The 22135-nt window shown below is 43.3% G+C and overlaps 1 protein-coding gene across 4 annotated transcripts; it reads left to right on the plus strand.

The window, feature by feature from the left end:
• The first annotated feature begins 5082 nt into the window (after positions 1-5082).
• On the plus strand, positions 5083-21808 carry LOC143114480 (calcium-independent phospholipase A2-gamma-like). Of its 4 annotated transcripts, XM_076276103.1 has the most exons (12): positions 5083-5219; positions 5346-5534; positions 13548-13705; positions 14016-15378; positions 16434-16583; positions 16680-16837; positions 18179-18273; positions 18633-18804; positions 18980-19037; positions 19399-19593; positions 19809-20004; positions 21428-21808. In XM_076276103.1, exons 3-12 carry the CDS (start codon positions 13632-13634, stop codon positions 21688-21690), a joined length of 2724 nt encoding a protein of 907 aa, XP_076132218.1. In that variant the 5' UTR covers positions 5083-5219; positions 5346-5534; positions 13548-13631; the 3' UTR covers positions 21691-21808. The 4 variants fall into 4 exon arrangements, with proteins under 4 accessions (XP_076132218.1, XP_076132220.1, XP_076132221.1 ...); XM_076276104.1 differs by lacking the exons at positions 5083-5219; positions 5346-5534 and adding an exon at positions 11954-12181; XM_076276105.1 differs by lacking the exons at positions 13548-13705; positions 14016-15378 and having other exon boundaries at positions 5089-5219.
• The last annotated feature ends 327 nt before the right edge of the window (positions 21809-22135 follow it).

Consider the following 22135-nt stretch of genomic DNA (forward strand, 5'->3'; position numbering starts at 1 on the left):
GCAGTCAGTTGAGCCTGCACAGAAGGCTTCTCGGCAGAAGGGAGAGTCTTCCTGTAGTGGGAGAACAGTCTTGGCTGCTTTTCAGGAGGAGACTCTGTCACTGTTGCATCACTTTCCTCTGGTCCAGTGTCTGCATCTGTTGGTGGCACTTGGTCGTCCCCCTCTGCCTTTATGTGTTCTGAAATGAAAAGGGCAGAACACTTTTTACAAGTATGTTACTGAATAGACCTAAAAAAAATGTATAATAAGAAATCATTACACATGGCTGTTGTGAACTGCTAAAAAAAAAAAATCTCACCTTTGATCTCATTCTTCAAACGTTCTTTGCTGAGACAGTCCAGTTGCACATCATGTTCCAGCCACTGGAAACCAAAAGCAGGGTCTAGCACAGATGCTACAAAGAAAGCATTTGTGAAAGGAAACTTTGTAGGGCATCTTCCCTCGGAGGGCTCACATCCTGGCATCTCAACTGCTTGGAATATCTCGACAAATCTAGTTTTCAAGGACTTCTCTAGAGCTCTCACTAGGAAATCTAGCTTTCAAGGACTTCTCTAGAGCTCTCACTAGGAAATCTAGCTTTCAAGGACTTCTCTAGAGCTCTCACTAGGAAATCTAGCTTTCAAGGACTTCTCTAGAGCTCTCACTAGGAAATCTAGTTTTCAAGGACTTCTCTAGAGCTCTCACTAGGAAATCTAGTTTTCAAGGACTTCTCTAGAGCTCTCACTAGGAAATCTAGTTTTCAAGGACTTCTCTAGAGCTCTCACTAGGAAATCTAGTTTTCAAGGACTTCTCTAGAGCTCTCACTAGGAAATCTAGTTTTCAAGGACTTCTCTAGAGCTCTCACTAGGAAATCTAGTTTTCAAGGACTTCTCTAGAGCTCTCACTAGGAAATCTAGTTTTCAAGGACTTCTCTAGAGCTCTCACTAGGAAATCTAGTTTTCAAGGACTTCTCTAGAGCTCTCACTAGGAAATCTAGTTTTCAAGGACTTCTCTAGAGCTCTCACTAGGAAATCTAGTTTTCAAGGACTTCTCTAGAGCTCTCACTAGGGGTCCACAGAACTTGACGTTTCCTTTTTTCTCTTGCAGGTGAGTGCAGACTGAGAACACAGGGCACAATTACACTGACAGTCACCATTTTCTCACCCTGAGTGAGGTTGGTGGCCTCTAAAAATGGATCAAGAATTTCTGTCAGCTCTTTAAGCTGACCATACTCCCGTGGCGACAAGAGGAGGTTTTGGCGGCCCTCTGAATGCAACACATTAGACAGCATTTGGCTATCTAATTGCACATAACCCTTGACCTGTTTCAGAGTAGAGTTCCAACGTGTTGCATTTGCTGAGGGGATGGTGATGACATCTCCAAACCACGCTTCGAAGCAGTCTTTGAACGTGGTGCTTGTGTGGAGGAGGGTGGCTGTGCGGGACACCTTTCCCAGGGTGCTTGAGAGCCCACACGCCTCTTTCAGGCCGTCCTTTATCACAAGCTGCAGTGAATGAGTGAAGCAAGACAGTCTTTGCATCTTACAGTTGTCATCTAATGTATCATTCACTAGCTGCTGATCTTCTGGGGTCAGGTCTTCCCAGATGTCATCCTCCTCCTCACATGTGATGGGATCTTCAACTTCAGCATCACAGGGATCCTCTCGGGGAAAGCTGGTCTGGAAGGCTTTCCTCATGTTTGATGCATTATCTGTTATTACAAACATTATCTTGCCTTTAATCGGGTACTCCTCAACACAGGATTCAAACAGCATGGCAATGTTTTCGCCTGAGTGTTTCCCATGCACTCGCTCACAGGCGAGAAGATAGGATTGAAGGCAAATTTCATGTGTTGTTTCATCTGTTGTCACTGTGTGAGCGGTCACCCCAAGAAATGACCTCATCTTCCTGTCACTCCATATGTCTGTAGTTACAGAGACACTGGAAACTTCTGCCAGCCGGCTCTTAATTAGCGCCTTTTTGGCTTTCACCATGCCTGGAATGGTCACAGAGGTAATAGTGGACCTTGCTACTGGCACATACAGAGGGTCAATGACATGAAGAAAGTGCCTGAAGTCCTGATTGTCAACGATGGAGAGGGGCAAGCCACAGTTAATTATTAGGTCTTTGACAAGGGCATCACTTATAGCCTTTTGACGTGGATGTTTCAGGTCGTAGGTCTTCTGCTGTCCAAAGAATGATTTAATGGTGGTTGAGGTAGCAGGTTGTGACACAGTGGGGGAAGTCTGGTATTCTTGGAACCTATATGGGGAGATAGGATAAACATTTAGCTCCTGATGCCAAACAGCTTTAAACTTTCATATCAACAAGAATATGATAGGCCTATTATTAATGTATTTATTTGCCCACATTAGTAATATGTAGCTCAGCTGGACAATGGGGAAAATGTGACAAGACAGCCCAATTTAGGATTTAGGCTTTGACCAACAGGCACAACCATAGCCAGAGTTGGTTCATTTAATCTCAAAATTCAAACCTAAAGTTCAGTTCATACAGATTAAATTGAATAAATTCACAATCATAGTTCCTAATGTCGAATTTAAACTAGTTAATGTACAGTTCATTTAATATTTCAACAACAACAATAACATCTTCAAGTAACTGTTAGCCACGAATTAAAATTATGTCCCCAGTAAAATGATGTGGCGCAGTTTTTCCTACCGCGCTGGCAGATATGGGTAAAGGAACACTTGTAGCGATTAGATCTACTGTGAAAGGTAGCGAATGTTATTTCCTTCTAAGCAGGCATCAATGTAATGTAGCTTCTACATCGCCTCAACAAACCGCTCTGGCCTCAACCCTTGTCTTTTGAATTAGAACTACGTCTCTGCTGGCCGTCTGCTTCCTTTTCCCACTAACTTGTAGCAGCTATGACGGTAAAAGCATAGAGCGCTACGCTCCAAGATCTTTGGTAACGTTAGAAGATCTGCTAATGTTAACTTAACGTAACGTGCCACTTTTAATGAAGTTAGAATACAGTCACAATAAGCATTTTCTCGTTTTTTTCTGTTCATTTAATGTATTTGTAAGTGTTATATCTACAAAATACAGAAACATAAAGAAAAAATAAAATAGAAACCATCTAATGAAGGACTGTTAGCATTACATTAACCTACTGGACTCCTTGCTAAGCACACTGTTGAAAAAAAACAGACGCTAACGTTAACGTTATCCCACCTTAACGTGAACTTCTATGCTCCTTGAATGCACCCTCAAAATAGCCAATACAAATAACGGAATAATATGCTATAAGGCTATAACACTGTAATATTATGAATCTACCATACTATGCACACACTGTAGACATCAGCAGGCACTAGTAAAATCCTATTGATGGGCAAACTCTCTAGGTGGCGGCATTAGAACTAGCTAGCCAACCATCATTGCAGTTAACGTTAACTTAACGTAGCATGTCACTTACTTTTCTGGATGCAGTCTTGACAGATGTCGATTGAAATTTGAGGTAGTCCCCAATGTCTCCTCAATTGTTCTGTTACATATGGAGCATTTTGCACTCCATTTTCTGCCAATGCAGGTGAAATCCTTAAACGCGAAACGGACAATCTTCGGGGCACTCATCTCTTCTTCAGGCATTTTTAACGTTCGTTGTAGGAACATGCCGTAACGTGTGATGTAGCCTATGACATGAAGCAGTAACATTCCATTGCACTAATAGGCCTATTATAAAAATAATTTAGATATTAAAATCATACACCAAATAATATTCTAATGACATTAAAATTATAGCCTAATTACATTAAAAACAAAGTCGAGTCTTTTTCTCAATTTCCGAGTCAGAATGATCTGAATGTAGGAGTCCGAGTCCAAGTTCGAGTCATCAGTGCTCAAGTCCAAGTCAAGTCACGAGTCTCTAAATTTAGCTAATGACTCGGACTCGAGTTCGAGTCTCGGACTCGAGTACTACAACACTGGTATATACACTCCATGACTCGCTCCCACTCATCCCTTCATCCTCTCCACCACCCTCCTACCAATTTAATTAAATATCGCATTAAACAAACCGCCTTGTCTTCTTCGGAGCAAAACTCGAAACACGGAAGTCCAAACGCATGCGCCTTCACCGGAAGCAAGTCCTCTTTTTTTTCAAGAACCCAAAAATTCGTTCGTTTCCTTATCCTAGCTAAATGTGTGTATTCTTTGACAAACATACGGGCATTTGTGGGCAGCAACAGGTTGGCTACGCCATGGTGTTGGAGCAGGTGCAAACAAAAGGTGCATCGCCTTTGAGATCACATTGATTGTGTTGCCAACCGCCACAACCCTAAAGATCACATAAATAATCTGGCTCAAGAGTTATAAAAGTATTTTGGTCGTGCGTATTTGTATAATGAAAGGACAGTTTTATAACTCGATGTGTTCACTTCTGGCACCTTGATGGCACTATAGCCTATTTGACTTTAGAACACAGGCTATCGGATCGGAGGTGCGTAATGAGACTCCTCTGACATAATTACCATTGTCTATCCAAAATAGCCTAAGATGGCTGTTTCGAAGTTGCAGCCTACTGGTCAAGTCAAATCAACCACAACTCGTCAGTCAATCTAATAACTTATTTCAGTCCACAAAGCTTCAACTTACGTTTATAGCCCGCTATAGAACGTGGCTGGAGGGCAGAATGTAATCGGATGACCTTAAACCTAGCGATAAAGCAGTGCATATCAACTATCCATGGTGAATTTTATGCGTGTATTTCTACAAGTGTAACCTACTGAAGTGAAGTGAGTTGCATCAGTGAACCAGAGACTACTGAAGTGAGTTGCATCAGTGAACCTACCTCATCACTAGACTTGCCGCCCGGTCGTTAGGTGGCAGTAGTCGCCTTTAGCAATACATCGGCAAAGTACAAACCACAGAAGAGAAGGTCAAAGATGTCCTCGCAGCTGTAGTTTACAGACAGAAAACTCGCTGTTATCTAAGGCGTTGTGTAATTTGGAATTTTCACTGTTATTAAACTGACTTTAAGGGACTGTATAAGGCAAGCTACAGTCCACTCAAAGCTAAGGTGTAGCCTGCGTGTGCGTGTCGACATGATTTGAATTTCCTTGACGTTTGAAAGGGGAGACCACAGTTTGCATATCCATACAAACAAACATGTTCGCAAAAGCTGTAATACTGCCCGTCAGAAGTTATCTCAGGACAGCAAATATCGCCTCCGTGAGGCATTTGTATTGCACTCACCTGAAATCCTCAAGCGTAAGGGTAAGCAAGCAACTCTCATATTTTCTATTGCACCTCTAAATGCGTCATTGTTTTTATTTTTAATTGTTCAATCATTGGATAGTTTCAATTAGAGGCTTTCAGGCTAAATTATGTGAACTATCCTAGGTATTGTATGATGGGGAGTGCCCGGTATGCGTGAAAGAGATAAATTTTCTGCAGTTCCTGCAGAAGAATCGACCAAACAAAGTCGACTTTGTGGATATATCTCTTCAAGATTACGATGGAGCCCACTATGGTGGGATCAGCTACGACAAGGCAATGGAGGAAATGCATGTGATCGATGAAAATGATCAGGTATGAGGCGTCTGCTACCTAACCTGTCTGTCTAAACTAGGCTACTACACACATACTGACTGCACTAACACGTTAGCTACAATCACGTGCCAACTTAGGAAGTTTAGTTTAGAATTGCGCCAAACTGTATATTGGTGGTAATTGTGAAGAGAGGGATTTGTGAGGAACATATTGTAACAAACTGCAAAGTTGTCTCAGAATGGTTTTTATTGAACCAACACACTTAATCACAGGAACACCATTACACAGGTAACACAAGGGAGGTCAAACAAGTCAAGTCAAGTTTATTTATATAGCGCATTTCATACAGGTCATTCAATGTGCTTTACATAAACAAAACCAAACAATAATAACAAATAAAAGCATAGAAGGGCAATATAGTCAAAGAATAGTTAAAAGGTAAAGTTCATAAAAAAAAGAAAACATAAAACACAAGGTAAAATCATTTAAAAATAAAGAATAATTAGTAAGCAAAAACAAAGGCAAAAGTAGTAAAAAAAGTAATAAAAGACAAGGTAGAATAATTATCAAGGCAGATTCAGAATTTGTAACACGGCACAGTTAGCAGAAAGCATCTGAGAACAGTTTGGTCTTAAGTCTAGATTTAAAACTGGCTACAGTTGGGGCCTTTTTGATGTCATCCGAAAGTTGGTTCCACAGCTAAAAGCTGCTTCACCATGTTTAGTTCTAACTGTAGGTTTTACTAGCAGGTTTTTCACCTGGGACCTGGGAGGACGAGAAGGTGTGTACTGCTGAAGCATGTCTGACAAGTATTTAGGTCCTGCTCCATTTACTGATTTATAAACAAGCAATAGTGCTTTAAAGTCAATTCTGTGACTTACTGGAAGCCAGTGCAAGGACTTAAGAATTGGAGTAATGTGGTCAGTTCTTTTAGTTTTTGTTAGAATCCTAGCTGCTGCATTTTGTATCACCTGAAGCTGTTTAATAGTCTTTTTAGGAAGGCCTGTGAACAGTCCATTGCAGTAATCAACCCTGCTGGAGATAAATGCATGAATGAGTGAAGTCATGCTTTGACATCAGCCCTCTGAGTTTGGCAATATTTTTGAGGTGGTAAAAAGCTGATTTAGTTATCTCTTTCATGTGGCTGTTGAAATTTAGATCACTGTCAATTAATACACCAATATTTTTAACAGTATCCTTTGCCTTCAACCCTTTTGTGTCAAGGAGAGTGGCAACCCTAAGTCTTTCCTCCTTTTTATTAAATATAATTACTTCAGTTTTCAGCTGAGTTCTTTGTTCAGCTGAAGAAGACAGCAGTGATACATTTACAATTTGAAGGACATCCGCCGCTATGAGGTGAAAAACAGTTTTGAAGAAATTGGTAGGCAGAGTGTCTAAGACACATGTGGAAGAGCTGAGATTCTGTACCGTTTTTTCAAGTGTTTCGTAGTCTTATCAAGCTGAACTCTGACATCAAGTTTAGTTTCCCTCTGTTTGTTGCTGGAAGTTCAGGTTGTTGAATTTGTAATTGAGCAGATATGTTGAGTCTGATTTTGTCAATTTTACCTTTAAAAAAAAGATGAAAACTCATTGCATTTATTAGTTGAGAGAAGTTCAGGCGCTAATTGTGAGGGGGGATTTGTTAACTTGTCAACAGTTGAAAATAGAATACGAGTGTTATTTGAACTTCTATTGATAATGTTAGAAAAGAAAGACTGTCTTGCTTTGCATATTTCAGAGTTATATTTGCGGAGCATCTCTTTATGGATTTCATAGTGGATCTGAAGTTTGTAGCACGATACACAAACAGGGTAGTCACATACAATACACAGGGTAAACACATGAGGTACAACATAAAGAAAGACTACACAAGCTAACACATACATGACAAGGTAAACGCAATTACTCGCACTAAAACCAACATCAACATTACACACAAATACACTGCACAGCACTATGGGAGCTCACATTCATAACCAGATTGGCTCAGTTCACTACAATATTTAGTCATTTTCTTTTTGAAGAAATGATTCCCCTGGACTGTACGCTAGAATATTGTGATGCGCCGGCACGCCCCTGTTGTGTTTTGAAGATTTACGTGTCCATCCAAGCGTGCAGTTGTGACATCACTTGGTTGTGAAACATGGCATCTGTTAACGTGACTTCTTCTGTTCAGATACTGTATGTTCACAGAAATATTCTCTTTATATATTGTAGCCTACAGTTGTAAGCTATAGTAGGGTAGCCTACTAATAGTATGTCATAAAATACTATGATTCCTATAATGTCTGTTGAATTCCTATAAAAAACAGGACTACTTTAATATTTTCTTCCAAAATACAATACGATTCCTTTAGTTCTTTTGTTGTTGTTTTGGTCTGGCCTGATGTCTGTGTTGGCACACTGCACCACACGAGTGTCCGTGGCAAACAAACCACCTTGCCATCTCTGGGCTTAGAAGGGGAGGGCATCTCCCTGGTGGGTTGGGTTTGTGGAGTGTCCATTAAGACATTGAAAACAAATGCAACTGAGTGGACGTGAAGGAGGAAACTTATCAAACATGTTTGCCTTTCACATTCACCGTTCTAAAATGCCGCTTTTGAAATTGTATACAAAAATACGGTAATATTTCTGGTGAAGTCTCATATTAGATAGATAGATACTTTATTGATCCCCAAGGGGAAATTCAAGATTAAATTGAATAAAGATTCAATATTAAATTGAACTTATGCACGGAAGGCTCTAAGCCAGCTCATTAATATCCGCTATTGTTAATGTAATTAGTGTCTACTCTACACGGACCTGGTTGGGTGTTGCACCTAGTGAATCAGCACGTTACAATGTAGAAGGATTTATGTGTTAAAATTAAGGCTGTCAAAATAACTGATTCATTTCGATTAATTAATTTGAGAAAAAATAACTGATTAAAAAAATAGTGCAGATTAATCGATTCCGTATGACCTTTGACCCCGAGCTGTTCTAGTCAGTAACCATTAGACTGTAAAAGGAAGGAGAGAGAACAAAATGTGCTGCCTAGATCATTGATTGGAACATTTACTTTTAAAAAACAGCCTGATGGTGTTGATAAAAATAAAGTGTTGATTAAAATAAAGTTCTCTGCAATATCTGCAGCCAGGAATTTGCATATCACCGGAGTTTGTCAACTCTAAAGTCGCACATCAATGCAAAGAAATAGTGTTGACATTGAGGGGAGTGTTCATTTATTTTCATTGTGTCCCCTTAGGTTATATGGCCTGAAATAACTTGTATGTGAAAAAAAAAACTTCTTTCCAAAGCACTTTTGAATTTATTTCCTCAGCATATTAGGTCATATCATAGATTATTATGGCCATTATTTGAACAGTGAAAATAATAATAAAATAGTTTTTGAACTTTGTCACTAATGCTGATTATTCAATGATTCATTTGAATTTAAATATTTAAAATATTTTCACAGCAAAAATTATATATGCGATTAATCTAGATTAATTAATCACAGAGTATGTAATTAATTTGATTACATTTTTTAATCGATTGACCGCCCTAGTTAAAATCTTTATTATTGGGCAAACAAGATATTCAGTGTCGGAGTGAAGATGTACAGTATGGAGCAGATTAGAGATAGATAGATTCAGAAGATTTATAGAAGAAGATTATAACAGAAGATGCCGTTGTGGTTGGTTATATAGCATTCCGTGCACAATAATAATCAGTAATCTCACTGCTGGCCTGAGTGTGTGTGTGGTTGGTTATATAGCATTCCGTGCACAATAACAATCAGTAATCTCACTGCTGGCCTGAGTGTGTGTGTGGTTGGTTATATAGCATTCCGTGCACAATAATAATCAGTAATCTCACTGCTGGCCTGAGTGTGTGTGTGGTTGGTTATATAGCATTCCGTGCACAATAACAATCAGTAATCTCACTGCTGGCCTGAGTGTGTGTGTGGTTGGTTATATAGCATTCCGTGCACAATAACAATCAGTAATCTCACTGCTGGCCTGAGTGTGTGTGTGGTTGGTTATATAGCATTCCGTGCACAATAACAATCAGTAATCTCACTGCTGGCCTGAGTGTGTGTGTGGTTGGTTATATAGCATTCCGTGCACAATAACAATCAGTAATCTCACTGCTGGCCTGAGTGTGTGTGTGGTTGGTTATATAGCATTCCGTGCACAATAACAATCAGTAATCTCACTGCTGGCCTGAGTGTGTGTGTGGTTGGTTATATAGCATTCCGTGCACAATAGTTGGTTGGTTATTTGTGTAGCCTACGTGAAATTTCCCCTAATGCTCATCCCAGTAAAGTGCCATTGCCTCTGCTATCTGAAAATATCTACTCTAAAATGTTATCTTTTGTATGTCTTTGTCCAACGCCACTTGACATCAATAAACATTACATTGACATTAAATTCAACATTCTATAGTAAAGTCATATGGCTGTAATAAAAACAAGTAGAATTAACAGAATAACAATAATAACCATAAGCATATAAACCCTGACTCTGTAAACATATAAACCACGACTCTGTAAACATATAAACCACAACTCTTTAAAGTAAAAGAATTAGTTAGAAACATAAACATATAAAACACGACTCTGTAAAGTAAAATAATTATTTAGAAGCATAAACATATAAACCACTACTCTGTAAAGTAAAATAATTAGTTAGAAGCATAAACATATAAACCACAACTCTGTAAAGTAAAATAATTAGTTAGAAGCATAAACATATAAACAATATAAACCACGACTCTGTATTGACTCTGTATTGACTATACTGCAGACTAGTCTACTATTGACTATGCTATAGACTAGTCTACTATTGCAATGCATGGTCTCAGACTAGTCTACTATTGACTATGCTATAGACTAGTCTACTATTGCAATGCATGGTCTCAGACTAGCCTACTATTGACTATGCTATAGACTAGTCTACTATTTCAATGCATGGTCTCAGACTAGTCTACTATTGCAATGCATAGTCTCAGACTAGTCTACTATTGACTATGCTATAGACTAGTCTACTATTGCAATGCATGGTCTCAGACTAGTCTACTATTGACTATACTATAGACTAGTCTACTATTGAAATGCATGTTCTCATGTTCTCAGACTAGTCTACTACTGAAAAGCATGTTCTCAGACTAGTCTACTACTGCAATGTATGTTCTCAGACTAGTCTACTATTGACTATACTATAGACTAGTCTACTATTGCAATGCATGTTCTCAGACTAGTCTACTATTGACTATACTATAGACTAGTCTACTATTGCAATGCATGTTCTCAGACTAGTCTACTATTGACTATACTATAGACTAGTCTACTATTGCAATGCATGTTCTCAGACTAGTCTACTGTTGAAAAGCATGGTCTCACGTGATGAGGTGTCCAGTTGGGTCCTGAATGATGCTCTGTGTGTCCAGGTCCACGTGGGCGTGCCGGCCTTTAGTGTGATGTACACCGCTGTGGGGCTGGGCTGGGTGGGGCGCCTCATATCGTGGCCTTACATCCGGCCCCTGATGGACAAAGCCTACGCCGTCTTCGCCAAAAACCGCCTCCGCTGGACCGGCCGGGAGGAGTGCACTACGGGACGCTGCGTGAAGAAGAACGATTGAGGGAGAAAAAGAATGCGATGCAGAGGAAGAGGAAGTCAAATCGGTTATTTTGGGGTGTGAAGCGAGGCTTCCGTCTGAACTGGGCTTTGCCACATGTGCCAGAGCCTAAACAGCTCAAGACCAATTTGTTTTGCGGCTTGAGTTCTGGACCATTTTGCACTACATTTACTAAGCTGAACAGTGAAAACAGAGGCTGCCATCGTCATGTTTGGATCATGAGAGTGGATACCGTGTGCCCATTGGTTGTTGAGGGCACACCTAGAGATACCTAGAAAAGCAAAGGACAAAAATAATCTTTCAGTGACATCCAGAGAGGAAGCAGCATGTGATAAGAATGTGCACATGGGGTACCCAGCAGCCTAGCATACTCATACTCATAGCAATGGCCCTGGTGTTTACTAAACAGCAGCCAGCAGTGCCCAGTAAATCTCCCGCTCACTGGCATGAACCGCTCAACCTCATGCTGCTGCTGGAGTGGCTGCCAAGTTATTTATTTTATTCAGTACATAAGTATAAGTATATATAAGTATACTTACAAGAGTATAAGTATAATATAAGTAAGTATACCTATACTATACTTATATATGCTTATTTATTTTATTCAGTACATCACTGTCAGGTTTCCTCCGTGACTCTCAGAAGCAAAATGTGTACATATTTCTGTAGCACTGGTTATTTATTTGATCCAGTCTCTGGTAAATAAACTTGACGTCAGTACTGTCCTGCTCAACGTGTGAGAATTCAGAGTGGTGTTTCTCCTATTTTAGAACACATGACCTTCCATGTTGGCCAGAGAAAGTGACCTACAGGAAGGAATGTGGGGGTGGAGCGCCTGATTGGGTCATTAGAGTGGGTGGGACTGTGGGTGGGACTGCTCTGGGGCTAGCCAATCAGACGGCTGTGTTGGAAGAGGGAGGAGGGAGATTAAGTATCACAACACAAGCTTGTGTGTGTCCATACAGCAGAAAACTCTCACGGCAATAACACAGACATGTTCTGTTAGCATCTGAGCCACAAACGTGTCTCTGTCTGCAGAAAGAAGGAGATAGAAGAGTGAGCTTCAGGTAAATGCCTGCATGATCCATCTGTTTGGTTATTACTGTTTTAAAGGCTGTGGCCTTCTCAAGGTGAAGCTGGGTTTTGCCAGGCTTTGACCTTCCCTTCCTTCATAATGTAGCAAGTAAGAAAAGCAATGGGACTGATCATTCTTTATCTGCTAGAGGGTTAAGTGTAAAGAGTCCATTTATAGAAGCACCTGATTATCTATTAAGCTTTTTAACATGGCAGGGAGACCAGTGGAAAGGTTAGGCATGGTATGGAATGCCATTGTTATGGGGCATACATCGGAGCAGCACGGCTATATTTGACAGTTATTTCAATGGTGATATAATTTGTATATAAAGCCGAAAGTATAAGTATGTTTTATATATAAAGTAATATAAATTAATAATTATCATAATAGATTGTTGTGTGCAATGTGAACAGTATAGCATTACCATTTATTATTGCTTGTATTACAGCATATAGCGGTTTATTAAGATTAAGTGTAGTGTTGTCCAGTACCTGATCTGAACAAAGGTAGGGCAAGAGAAAAGGTCTTCAGCCTGCCTCTCAAACAATAACAAAACACTGTGTTGAGGTCTTCAGCCTGCCTCTCAAAGGTGAACTGCACTGACAGGTGAAACTCAGGCAGGAGTTATCTATGGAGGCACCGACAGGTGAAACTCAGGCAGGAGTTATCTATGGAGGCTCTGACAGGTGAACGGGCGTCATGCCTTTGCCTGCCATGTGTTGTGTGTTTATAAATACATTGTGTAGATAGTAAAACTCAATTGAGACTGACTGAGCCTGCTGTGCCTGTAAGTGTTAAACAAAACAGTACTATACTGTAGCCACTAGGGGTGTTAAACAAAACACTACTATACTGTAACCACTAGGGGTGTTGAACAAAACACTACTATACTGTAGCCACTGACGTGTAGATCTATGGTGTAGGGGTGACAAAGGATACACCTTCACAAAATAAAATTTTATGTTGCAGCTGGTGACAAGTTAGATTTTTTTAAACTGCTCCTAAAAGTTTGCAAACTTTCTAGATAACCAAGTACACTTATGTTTTTATGAAGAATATTTACACTCCAATGCTTTATACTCCAATAGACACTGTGTTTATTGATGACTGGAAGGCGTAGCCCTCTATGGTGTTTATTGATGACTGGAAGGCATAGCCCTCTATGGTGTGTTTCATGAATCTGCCATCAGAGGGTAAAATGCTGTATTATTGTTGTGCAGCCCATCTGCTTAAACCATTTACAAAACGTCTTAAGTTGATATCGTACTCTGAGCAAATGATCAGACAAATGCACACAAAATTATTTATGAGACAAATATTTCAACATTCCAAAATGTTACCATATTTGTGTTTTGAAGGGAACCGGTGATACTGACACCTAAGCCAATCCAGACACAGATCAGAGGTCCGGTGAGGTCGTGGCCGGCCGCTTCCGTTCCCCAATGGGTCGCTACCTCAGTGCAAACTTTGTGACTTATCTAGGAGAGAAGAGGCTAAGATGTTACACTAAGATAAGGTACTGTTCGCCTAGAACATTTCCTGATCCAAGTTTGATGTGAGGTTAAATTGTCCATCATTTTGAATCAAACATTTATAAAATACTGAAACTGTGGCCTCTAAAAGAGCCTCACTGGGCCACGTTAATAACTGTGACCTCTTAAAGAGCCTCACTGGGCCACGTTAATAACTGTGGCCTCTTAAAGAGCCTCACTGGGCCACGTTAATAACTGTGGCCTCTTAAAGAGCCTCACTGGGCCACGTTAATAACTGTGACCTCTTAAAGAGCCTCACTGGGCCATGTTAATATTCCACTTCCCACCTTTCAGCACTCTGAGAAGAACCTGTCTGAGAAGTGTGAGAGCTAAACAGAGGCACTTGAACTCAGGATCCAGTGGTCAGTTTGCAGATATAGGAAGGAAGGTGACCCATGAGACCACCTTGTGCTCACAGGCTGTGCGACTGTACTCCACCTCCAACAGGAATGTGTTCAAATCAGAGCCCCCCATTGGCATCCACCAGGAAGAGAAGCCCTCCTCTCTCCAGCTAAGTGTGCTGGGTTTGCGTCTCGGAGAGTCCTTTCAGCGTCTGTCCAAACATATCAATTTATATTTCAAGAGCAAAGACCTGTCCGTAGCATCAAGTCTTGGGAATAGTGGTTTGGTTTACACCTTCCACAAACCTCAGCGAAGACAACAGAGGCATTCCCATAGTCCGAGGGCAGGCAAGGACAGAAGACCACTGGAGGGAACGACAAGTAGTCTGAGACCAGTGGCAGCTCTACACAGCACAGCTGAGCGTCATGACGACCAGACACCCTCCAGACTGGCCACAGCAGAGCGTCATGACGACCAGACACCCTCCAGACTGCCCACTGGGCTGCAGCTATTTCATATCAGTTCGCTCGCTACCAGGTTTGGGGAGAGTTACAACTACGTTGCGAATCACATTAACTCTGTTTTCTCTGCAAGTCCAGCACGAGATCTTCATGCCAAGACAGCGGTGGATGGATCGCAGTATAGCACAGTGAGACATGGTAGACGGAGAAAAACCCTTAAAGTCACCACCGATGTCAGCCAGCCATCAGTGAATGACGTTGTTTCAATCAGTGCCCATAAGGACAATGCCAAGACTACTGAAGTGCCCAGCTCTAGTGCCCATAAGGATGATGCCAAGACTAATGAAGTGCCCGGCTCTTGGGAGGAGGGGTACCTCCACTTTGCTCACCACATTAACCGTTACTTTGGAGCCAAAGTTACAGACTCTGGATCCGTTAGCACGACACAGCAGAACAGCAGGTACGACACGGAACCCAAGCAGAACAGCAGGTCTTACACGGAACCCAAGCAGACTGGTCCGTCAGCCCAGCCCACATCGCCTGGCCTCTTCCACCTCAGCAACATAACAACAAGCTTTGGTGCAAACCATGCACACATGGCCAGTCACATAAACCACTATTTCAAAGGCCAGCCGGGCTTCGAAGATGACCTAGACGGAGATTACGTGGACCAAACAGTGTTGACCGTAAGCAGTGGTCAACATGAGAAGCCATCTTCCTTCATGCACTACCTGCTGCACTCCACTGCAGCTATCCCAGATCTGATAGGCAGCTATTTGGGAGGGGGCTCCAAGAACCAGGGCGCTCAGGCACCCTCCAGAGACGTGCCGACAGCAACCAGGTCGGAAAGACTGGTGAGTCGTCATCAACCACAGCAGAGGGCGGCAGTGACTAAATCACAAATCAATCTAACAACGCCTTTTGCTCAATATCTTTGATTCTAATGACTTATTTCCCAATGCATGCTGGGTCTGGTGATGGTCATAGTGAATGACTGGAGATGTAAGGAAGAGTGAAAAGAAAACATTAAAGTAGTTGGAGTAGGACTCCGATGAGAGATTTTAAGTTTTGAAGAACACAGTCTGCTAAAGTAAAAGTTATTTCTATTTTGCATGTTTGATACAGGGACAGATCAGGACAGATCTTCCAGCAAAAGGGCAGAATAAACCCATTAAGACCTGCAGAGACAAAGTCCACCCTTTTCCTGTCAAAGAAAGGCAGATGTGGTATTATGGAATAAAAGTGTAAGGAATGCTTTTATTTTGTAGTAACTGGAGGTGATGTCAGTTCCGGGGTTAGCGGGAGTTCTGTTCATGCACCCTGGCCAGCTGATGCTGTACCGAGTTGATCAATAAAGACAGACTCCGAATACAGTAGGATACGTCGTTTTACGAACCTCTTTATAAGAATAATGACAAGATTAAGGTGGGCTATAGCCTAAGCCAGCTGTTAAAAACTCTGTTAAAAATAAATAAAATGTAACCGCCACAGACAGGTAATCGTTATAAGGCCAACCACAAACTGTCAAATGAATATATAAGATCATGAATCGCTTGCTGGATCATGTGATCAGTGAGCGTGTGAAAATGTTACACTCAACGAGGGGAAGTTATTAACATGCACGCTTGCCTATCGGCAATGTATATGAAAACAACTTGCAACTTATAGGACCCAACAGCAGTCACTTTGTGGGAGAAAGAGAATGATCGCTGAAATATAGCCTACGCCAGTAATTTTCCGTCACAATCAAAGATAGCAACATTATGGACAACATAACGACTCCGTGGCATCTGTCTTAACAGCATGGGCAGCGATGCGAGCTTGTGTAGCAGTAGCCTGGTGTGATGGATGCAGCGTTGACTTGTCCGTTTGTAACATTTCACTCATAACTCTGATATTGGTCATGTAGGTTTTAGGCCAGGATCAAGCAGAGGAGATGACAAAGGTCCTCTTAGCGAACCTGAGGAGCGCCACTGCATCAGCTTCCGTCATTGCTTGCGCAGAGGAGCTGAACAGACATCTTATAGCACACCCAGCATGCAAGGCAATGGTGTGGCAGGTAATTCATCTGAATGCACCGTTTTAGTCATGTGACCTACACATGCTGCAATATCTTCTGTGTTTGTGTGCTGATAAAGCTTAATGGGTTTTGAAGGAAAAGCTGCCGTTGCAGCTGTTGAAATATCGACGGAACTACACTGGAGATGTAAAGCTTCAGAGAGCCCTTAGGGAAACCATGGCTCTGATTGGTTACCTGGACCCAGTCAGAGGGCGGGGCGTGAGGATGCTCTCCATTGATGGAGGCGGCACCAGGTACAGCTGACTTTATTTCATGCATGTAAAGGTTAACAAACAAAAAGTGAGAGCATGATTCACAAACTAGTTATGATACATTTGAGTTACTTGTATCAGTCAATCTTATACACTTCAGCCTAGAGCAGGGGTGTCAAACATACGGCCCGCGGGCCGGATGCGGCCCGCTAGATGGTTTAATACGGCCCAGACTTGTAGAGAAATTTCTGACTATGTCAAAAATAAAAAAAAATCTCTAGCCCATTCCTGTGAGGAGTTATGAATTTTCAAAGAAATAACCGAAATGCTCAATTCAGCCGCTAGGCGCAGCCAAAAAACAAAAAAAAAGTTCGGAGTTGACTGGTCCTGTGCTGTCAGTTTGGCTACATTGTCGGGAGAAAAGCAGGCGTTGCGACAAAATTCAGAGACAAAGTGCAGCCTGCAAACGGAGGACAAGATGTTTGGGCATTTTATTGTATTTTGCACCAGGAAGTGTTGTGTTGTAAAACACAAAACTTGGATCATGTTAAAGTGTGGTTGTGCAAACTGTAAATTTAATCAGGTCGCGAGGTCTGACTCACCGTCAGTTTGACTGTTTTCTTAGTGATAATGGCATTCGGTCTGGCTTACCATACCACGCTGTAGTACGGTGGTTAAGCCGAGGTGCCGTACTCAAGCGTTTCTTTGAACTACGAGAGGAAATTGGACAGTTGAGAAAAAAGGCAGACCAGTAGCAATTTAAATGCCCGGAATGGGTGCAGGATCTGGCCTTTATGGTGGATAGCCTATTTCACAGCACCGCCACCTAGCCTACAAAATTATTTGATCTGATGTAACCTAATCGTATCAGTTGATCGTATTGCTCATGCACTGCTAACTTATGTTTGTTTAATTCATTTTATTTTTCATACATTTGCACATTTACATTTTTAAGGCAGGATGTTAACTTTCTTCATAGCTCCCACTTGAGTTTAGTGTGGTGAGTTGGTTCAGGTGGTCAGATGTAAAAATGTAGGCCTATCCACTCAACTATAAAAATAAACCAGTTGTTTATGAGAGTGAAATGCATTTTATTTCAATTTCATTGGCCTCTCTGAATAAATGTGTAATAATCTAATATATCCCTTGTGATTATGTAGGCTACAAATGTAGGCTGAAGGGTAAAGCATAGCCTACTGAAAAAAACTAAGCTGGAGATTTGGAGTTGTCAAAGGATGTTTTGCAATTATTTCACTGGTCCGGCCCACTTGATCAGATGGGCTGTATGTGGCCCCTGAACCAAAATGAGTTTGACACCCCTGGCCTAGAGAGTTCTGACTGTTAGACTCTTCTGTGGGTAAACGTCTTCATTGTCATTTCTAGGGGAGTTGTTCCGCTCGAAGTGCTGAAGATGATAGAGTCCCAGACAGGCAGGCGAATACACGAGCTCTTTGACTACATCTGTGGAGTAAGCACAGGTAGGTGATACAGTCTGTTATCTAAGACATTAAGGAATATTAAAGAATAAAGAGAATGATAATTAAAGTTGTGATATTGTAGCCTAGAGTTGCAAAGTTATGTATGAGCTCTAGTTTAGCTAGTGTCCCATGATGGCCACCGTCTGTGTTAATTATGAGCTCTAGTTTAGCTAGTGTCCCATGATGGCCACCGTCTGTGTTAATTATGGGTTTTAGTTTAGCTAGTGTCCCATGATGGCCACCGTCTGTGTTAATTATGAGCTCTAGTTTAGCTAGTGTCCCATGCTGGCCACCGTCTGTGTTAATTATGGGTTCTAGTTTAGCTAGTGTCCCATGATGGCCACCTGTCCTCCTGCCAGGCGCTGTGCTGGCCTTTATGATCGGTCTGGGGCGCTTCTCTCTGGACGACTGTGAGGAGATGTACAGGCGCTTTGGATCGGACGTTTTCAAACAGAACCCCCTGGTTGGAACAGTGAAGATGGGCTGGAGTCACTCGTACTACAGCACTGAGACCTGGGAGACTTTACTAAAGTGAGTCAAAGCACAACAGACATGTAGCCTACGAGTCCTGGGAGTCATTACTGAAGTGAGTCATTACTGAAGTGAGACAAAACACACAACAGACATGCAGTCTAATGGGCTGTACTTTACGTGCTGTGATGTTATTTCACCAGGAGGTTAGTCTGACCGTGCTGTTGTTCCACAGGGAGAAGATGGGTGAGAGGGTTCTGATTAAAACTGCTAGGAGTGAGATCTGTCCCAAAGTAAGTATTTTGTATCTGTGCCACTTGAGTAGACTAACATGATATCTACTGCATGGTCAATTCTCCTGATTAAATAAAGCAACCCCTTTTTTAGTCCCACTTTCCCCTTACTTCACAGTTCAAACCTTTTGAACTGGCCACTGAATTGATCCCTGAATTAGATTTATACATAGAATACTTCACAGTGTACTCTCAATTATCTCCTTACTTCAAAGTAGTGCCAAAAGGATGCACTAGAGGGCGCTCTACCTCCGTGAATTGTTATTGTTTTTCTTGCTCTTTCTTCCATCAGTGAAGTCTATCAGAGAGCATGCTGGGAGCTGGTATCTTGTGTGTCATTTTTCTGCTCTTGGGTCAACAGGTGTCTGCCGTGAGTGCAGTGGTGAACTGGGGGACCAGCCCCAAGGCCTTCATCTTCAGGAATTATAACCACGCTCCAGGGCGCCTCAGCCGATATCCAGGGGGCTCGGCGTACAAGCTGTGGGAGGCTGTGCGGGCCTCTTCTGCGGCCCCCGGCTACTTCCGGGAGTTCCCCCTACACAGCGATATCCATCAGGTGAGGACCGATACAACTGGCCTACTTCAGTGTAACAGCATTACAGTACAATGTGGTTGGAGGTTATTATTTGTGCTGTTTGAGGTGTAGTTTCTTAGGGGAAAAGACCCTTTTCAATTTGTTGCACATCTAAGGAGAATACTATTGTCGGAACTTTATCTATCTATCTATCTACCTCTCTCTCTATCTCTCTCTCTCTCTTGAATTTCGAACAGGATGGAGGTCTGATCCAGAACAACCCGTGTGCGCTGGCAGTGCATGAGTGCAGACTGCTCTGGCCTACTCAGCCCTTCCAGTGCGTGCTGTCGCTGGGGACCGGACGCTACGACAACACCCAGAGAGGGCCAGCAACGTCCACCAGCCTCCGCGCCAAGCTCAGCCACCTGATCTACAGCGCCACAGACACAGAGGGTGAGTCCACCAGAAGCACATGCTACGCTAGGCTAGTACGGGAGCGCACGCTACGCTAGGCTAGTATGGGAGCGCACGCTACGCTAGGTGGAGGTATGGGAGCGCACGATACGCTAGGCTAGTACGGGAGCGCACGCTATGCTAGGTGGAGGTATGGGAGCGGAGCACATGCTACGCTAGGCTAGTACGGGAGCGGAGCACATGCTACGCTAGGCTAGTACGGGAGCGCACGCTACGCTAGGCTAGTAGGGGAGTGCACGCTACGCTAGGCTAGTATGGGAGCGCACGCTACGCTAGGCTAGTATGGGAGCGCACGCTACGCTAGGTGGAGGTATGGGAGCGCACACTACGCTAGGCAAGTACGGGAGCGCACGCTATGCTAGGTGGAGGTATGGGAGCGGAGCACATGCTACGCTAGGCTAGTACGGGAGCGCACGCTACGCTAGGCTAGTATGGGAGCGCACGCTACGCTAGGTAGAGGTATGGGAGCGCACGCTACGCTAGGCTAGTACGGGAGCGCACGCTATGCTAGGTGGAGGTATGGGAGCGGAGCACATGCTACGCTAGGCTAGTATGGGAGCGCACGCTACGCTAGGTAGAGGTATGGGAGCGCACGCTACGCTAGGCTAGTATGGGAGCGCACGCTACGCTAGGTAGAGGTATGGGAGCGCACGCTACGCTAGGCTAGTACGGGAGCGCACGCTATGCTAGGTGGAGGTATGGGAGCGGAGCACATGCTACGCTAGGCTAGTATGGGAGAGCACGCTACGCTAGGTAGAGGTATGGGAGCGCACGCTACGCTAGGCTAGTACGGGAGCGCACGCTATGCTAGGTGGAGGTATGGGAGCGGAGCACATGCTACGCTAGGCTAGTATGGGAGCGCACGCTACGCTAGGTGGAGTTATTGGAGCTCACGCTACGCTAGGCTAGTACAGGAGTGCCCGCTACGCTAGGTGGAGGTATGGGAGCGCACGCTACGCTAGGCTAGTACGGGAGCGCACGCTATGCTAGGTGGAGGTATGGGAGCGGAGCACATGCTACGCTAGGCTAGTACGGGAGCGCACGCTATGCTAGGTGGAGGTATTGGAGCGCATGCTATGCTAGGTGGAGGTATGGGAGGTGCATTCATTTATTGATTTACTCTCTACCTCAAGCTGGTGCGTGGTGAGCATTCTGGTGCATAATGGCTGCCATGCTACACATTGGTTGTGGTTAGTGAGGTTCCCCCTTCACTACAAAGCACTTGAATAGCGCTTTATAAATGCAATGTGTTGTTGCTCTTCAGTCTATTTAATGTTTTATGAAACTGTAGTAATTCACATCCTGTTTGTCTGGATGTAAACAGTTTATGTTTTGGATGCAGTAAAATTTGTCAAATAACAAATAAACAATGATAAACAAACAAATTCCTGTTTTGTGTCAGGTGTTCATACTCTTCTGGATGACCTGCTGGAGGAGAATGTTTACTTCCGGTTCAACCCCATGCTGAGCGCAGAGGTGTCCCTGGACGAGAGCCGTGTGGAGGTGCTGGACCAGCTGAAGTCGGACACGCTGCTGTATCTGGAGCGGAACAAGCTGAAGCTGGAGCTGCTGTGCCTGGTGCTGCGGGCAGAGCGCAGTGTGCTGTCCAGGAGCAAAGACTGGCTCAGTGAGAGGGCGTGGGAGCTGCGCCACCGCTGGGTCTGAACTGACCCCCCCCACCACACACACACACACACACACACACACACACACACACACACACACACACACACACACACACACATCCCCACCCCCACCACACACACACACACACACACACACATCCCGACCCCCCCCACACACAGACATCCCGACCCCCCCCCACCACACACACATCCCGACCCCCCCCCCCCCACACACACACACACACACATCCCGACCCCCCCCACACACACACACACACACACATCCCGACCCCCCCCCCCACACACACACACACACACACACATCCCGACGCCCCCCACCACACACACACACACACACCCCAACGCCCCCCCGCCCCCCGCTCTGGAATGAAAGGTCAAATGATCTAGTTCTGGAAGACACAAGATTTCATGACTGAAATGGTGTGATGGCCACGGAGTTGGCTAACAGAGGTGATTATTAAAGA

Source organism: Alosa pseudoharengus, unplaced genomic scaffold (assembly GCF_046254945.1).
Source record: "Alosa pseudoharengus isolate Yale_2024_CS ecotype anadromous, Long Island Sound unplaced genomic scaffold, YU_APseudo_1.1 YU_APseudo_1.1_scf_9, whole genome shotgun sequence".
Lineage (NCBI taxonomy): Eukaryota > Metazoa > Chordata > Actinopteri > Clupeiformes > Clupeidae > Alosa > Alosa pseudoharengus.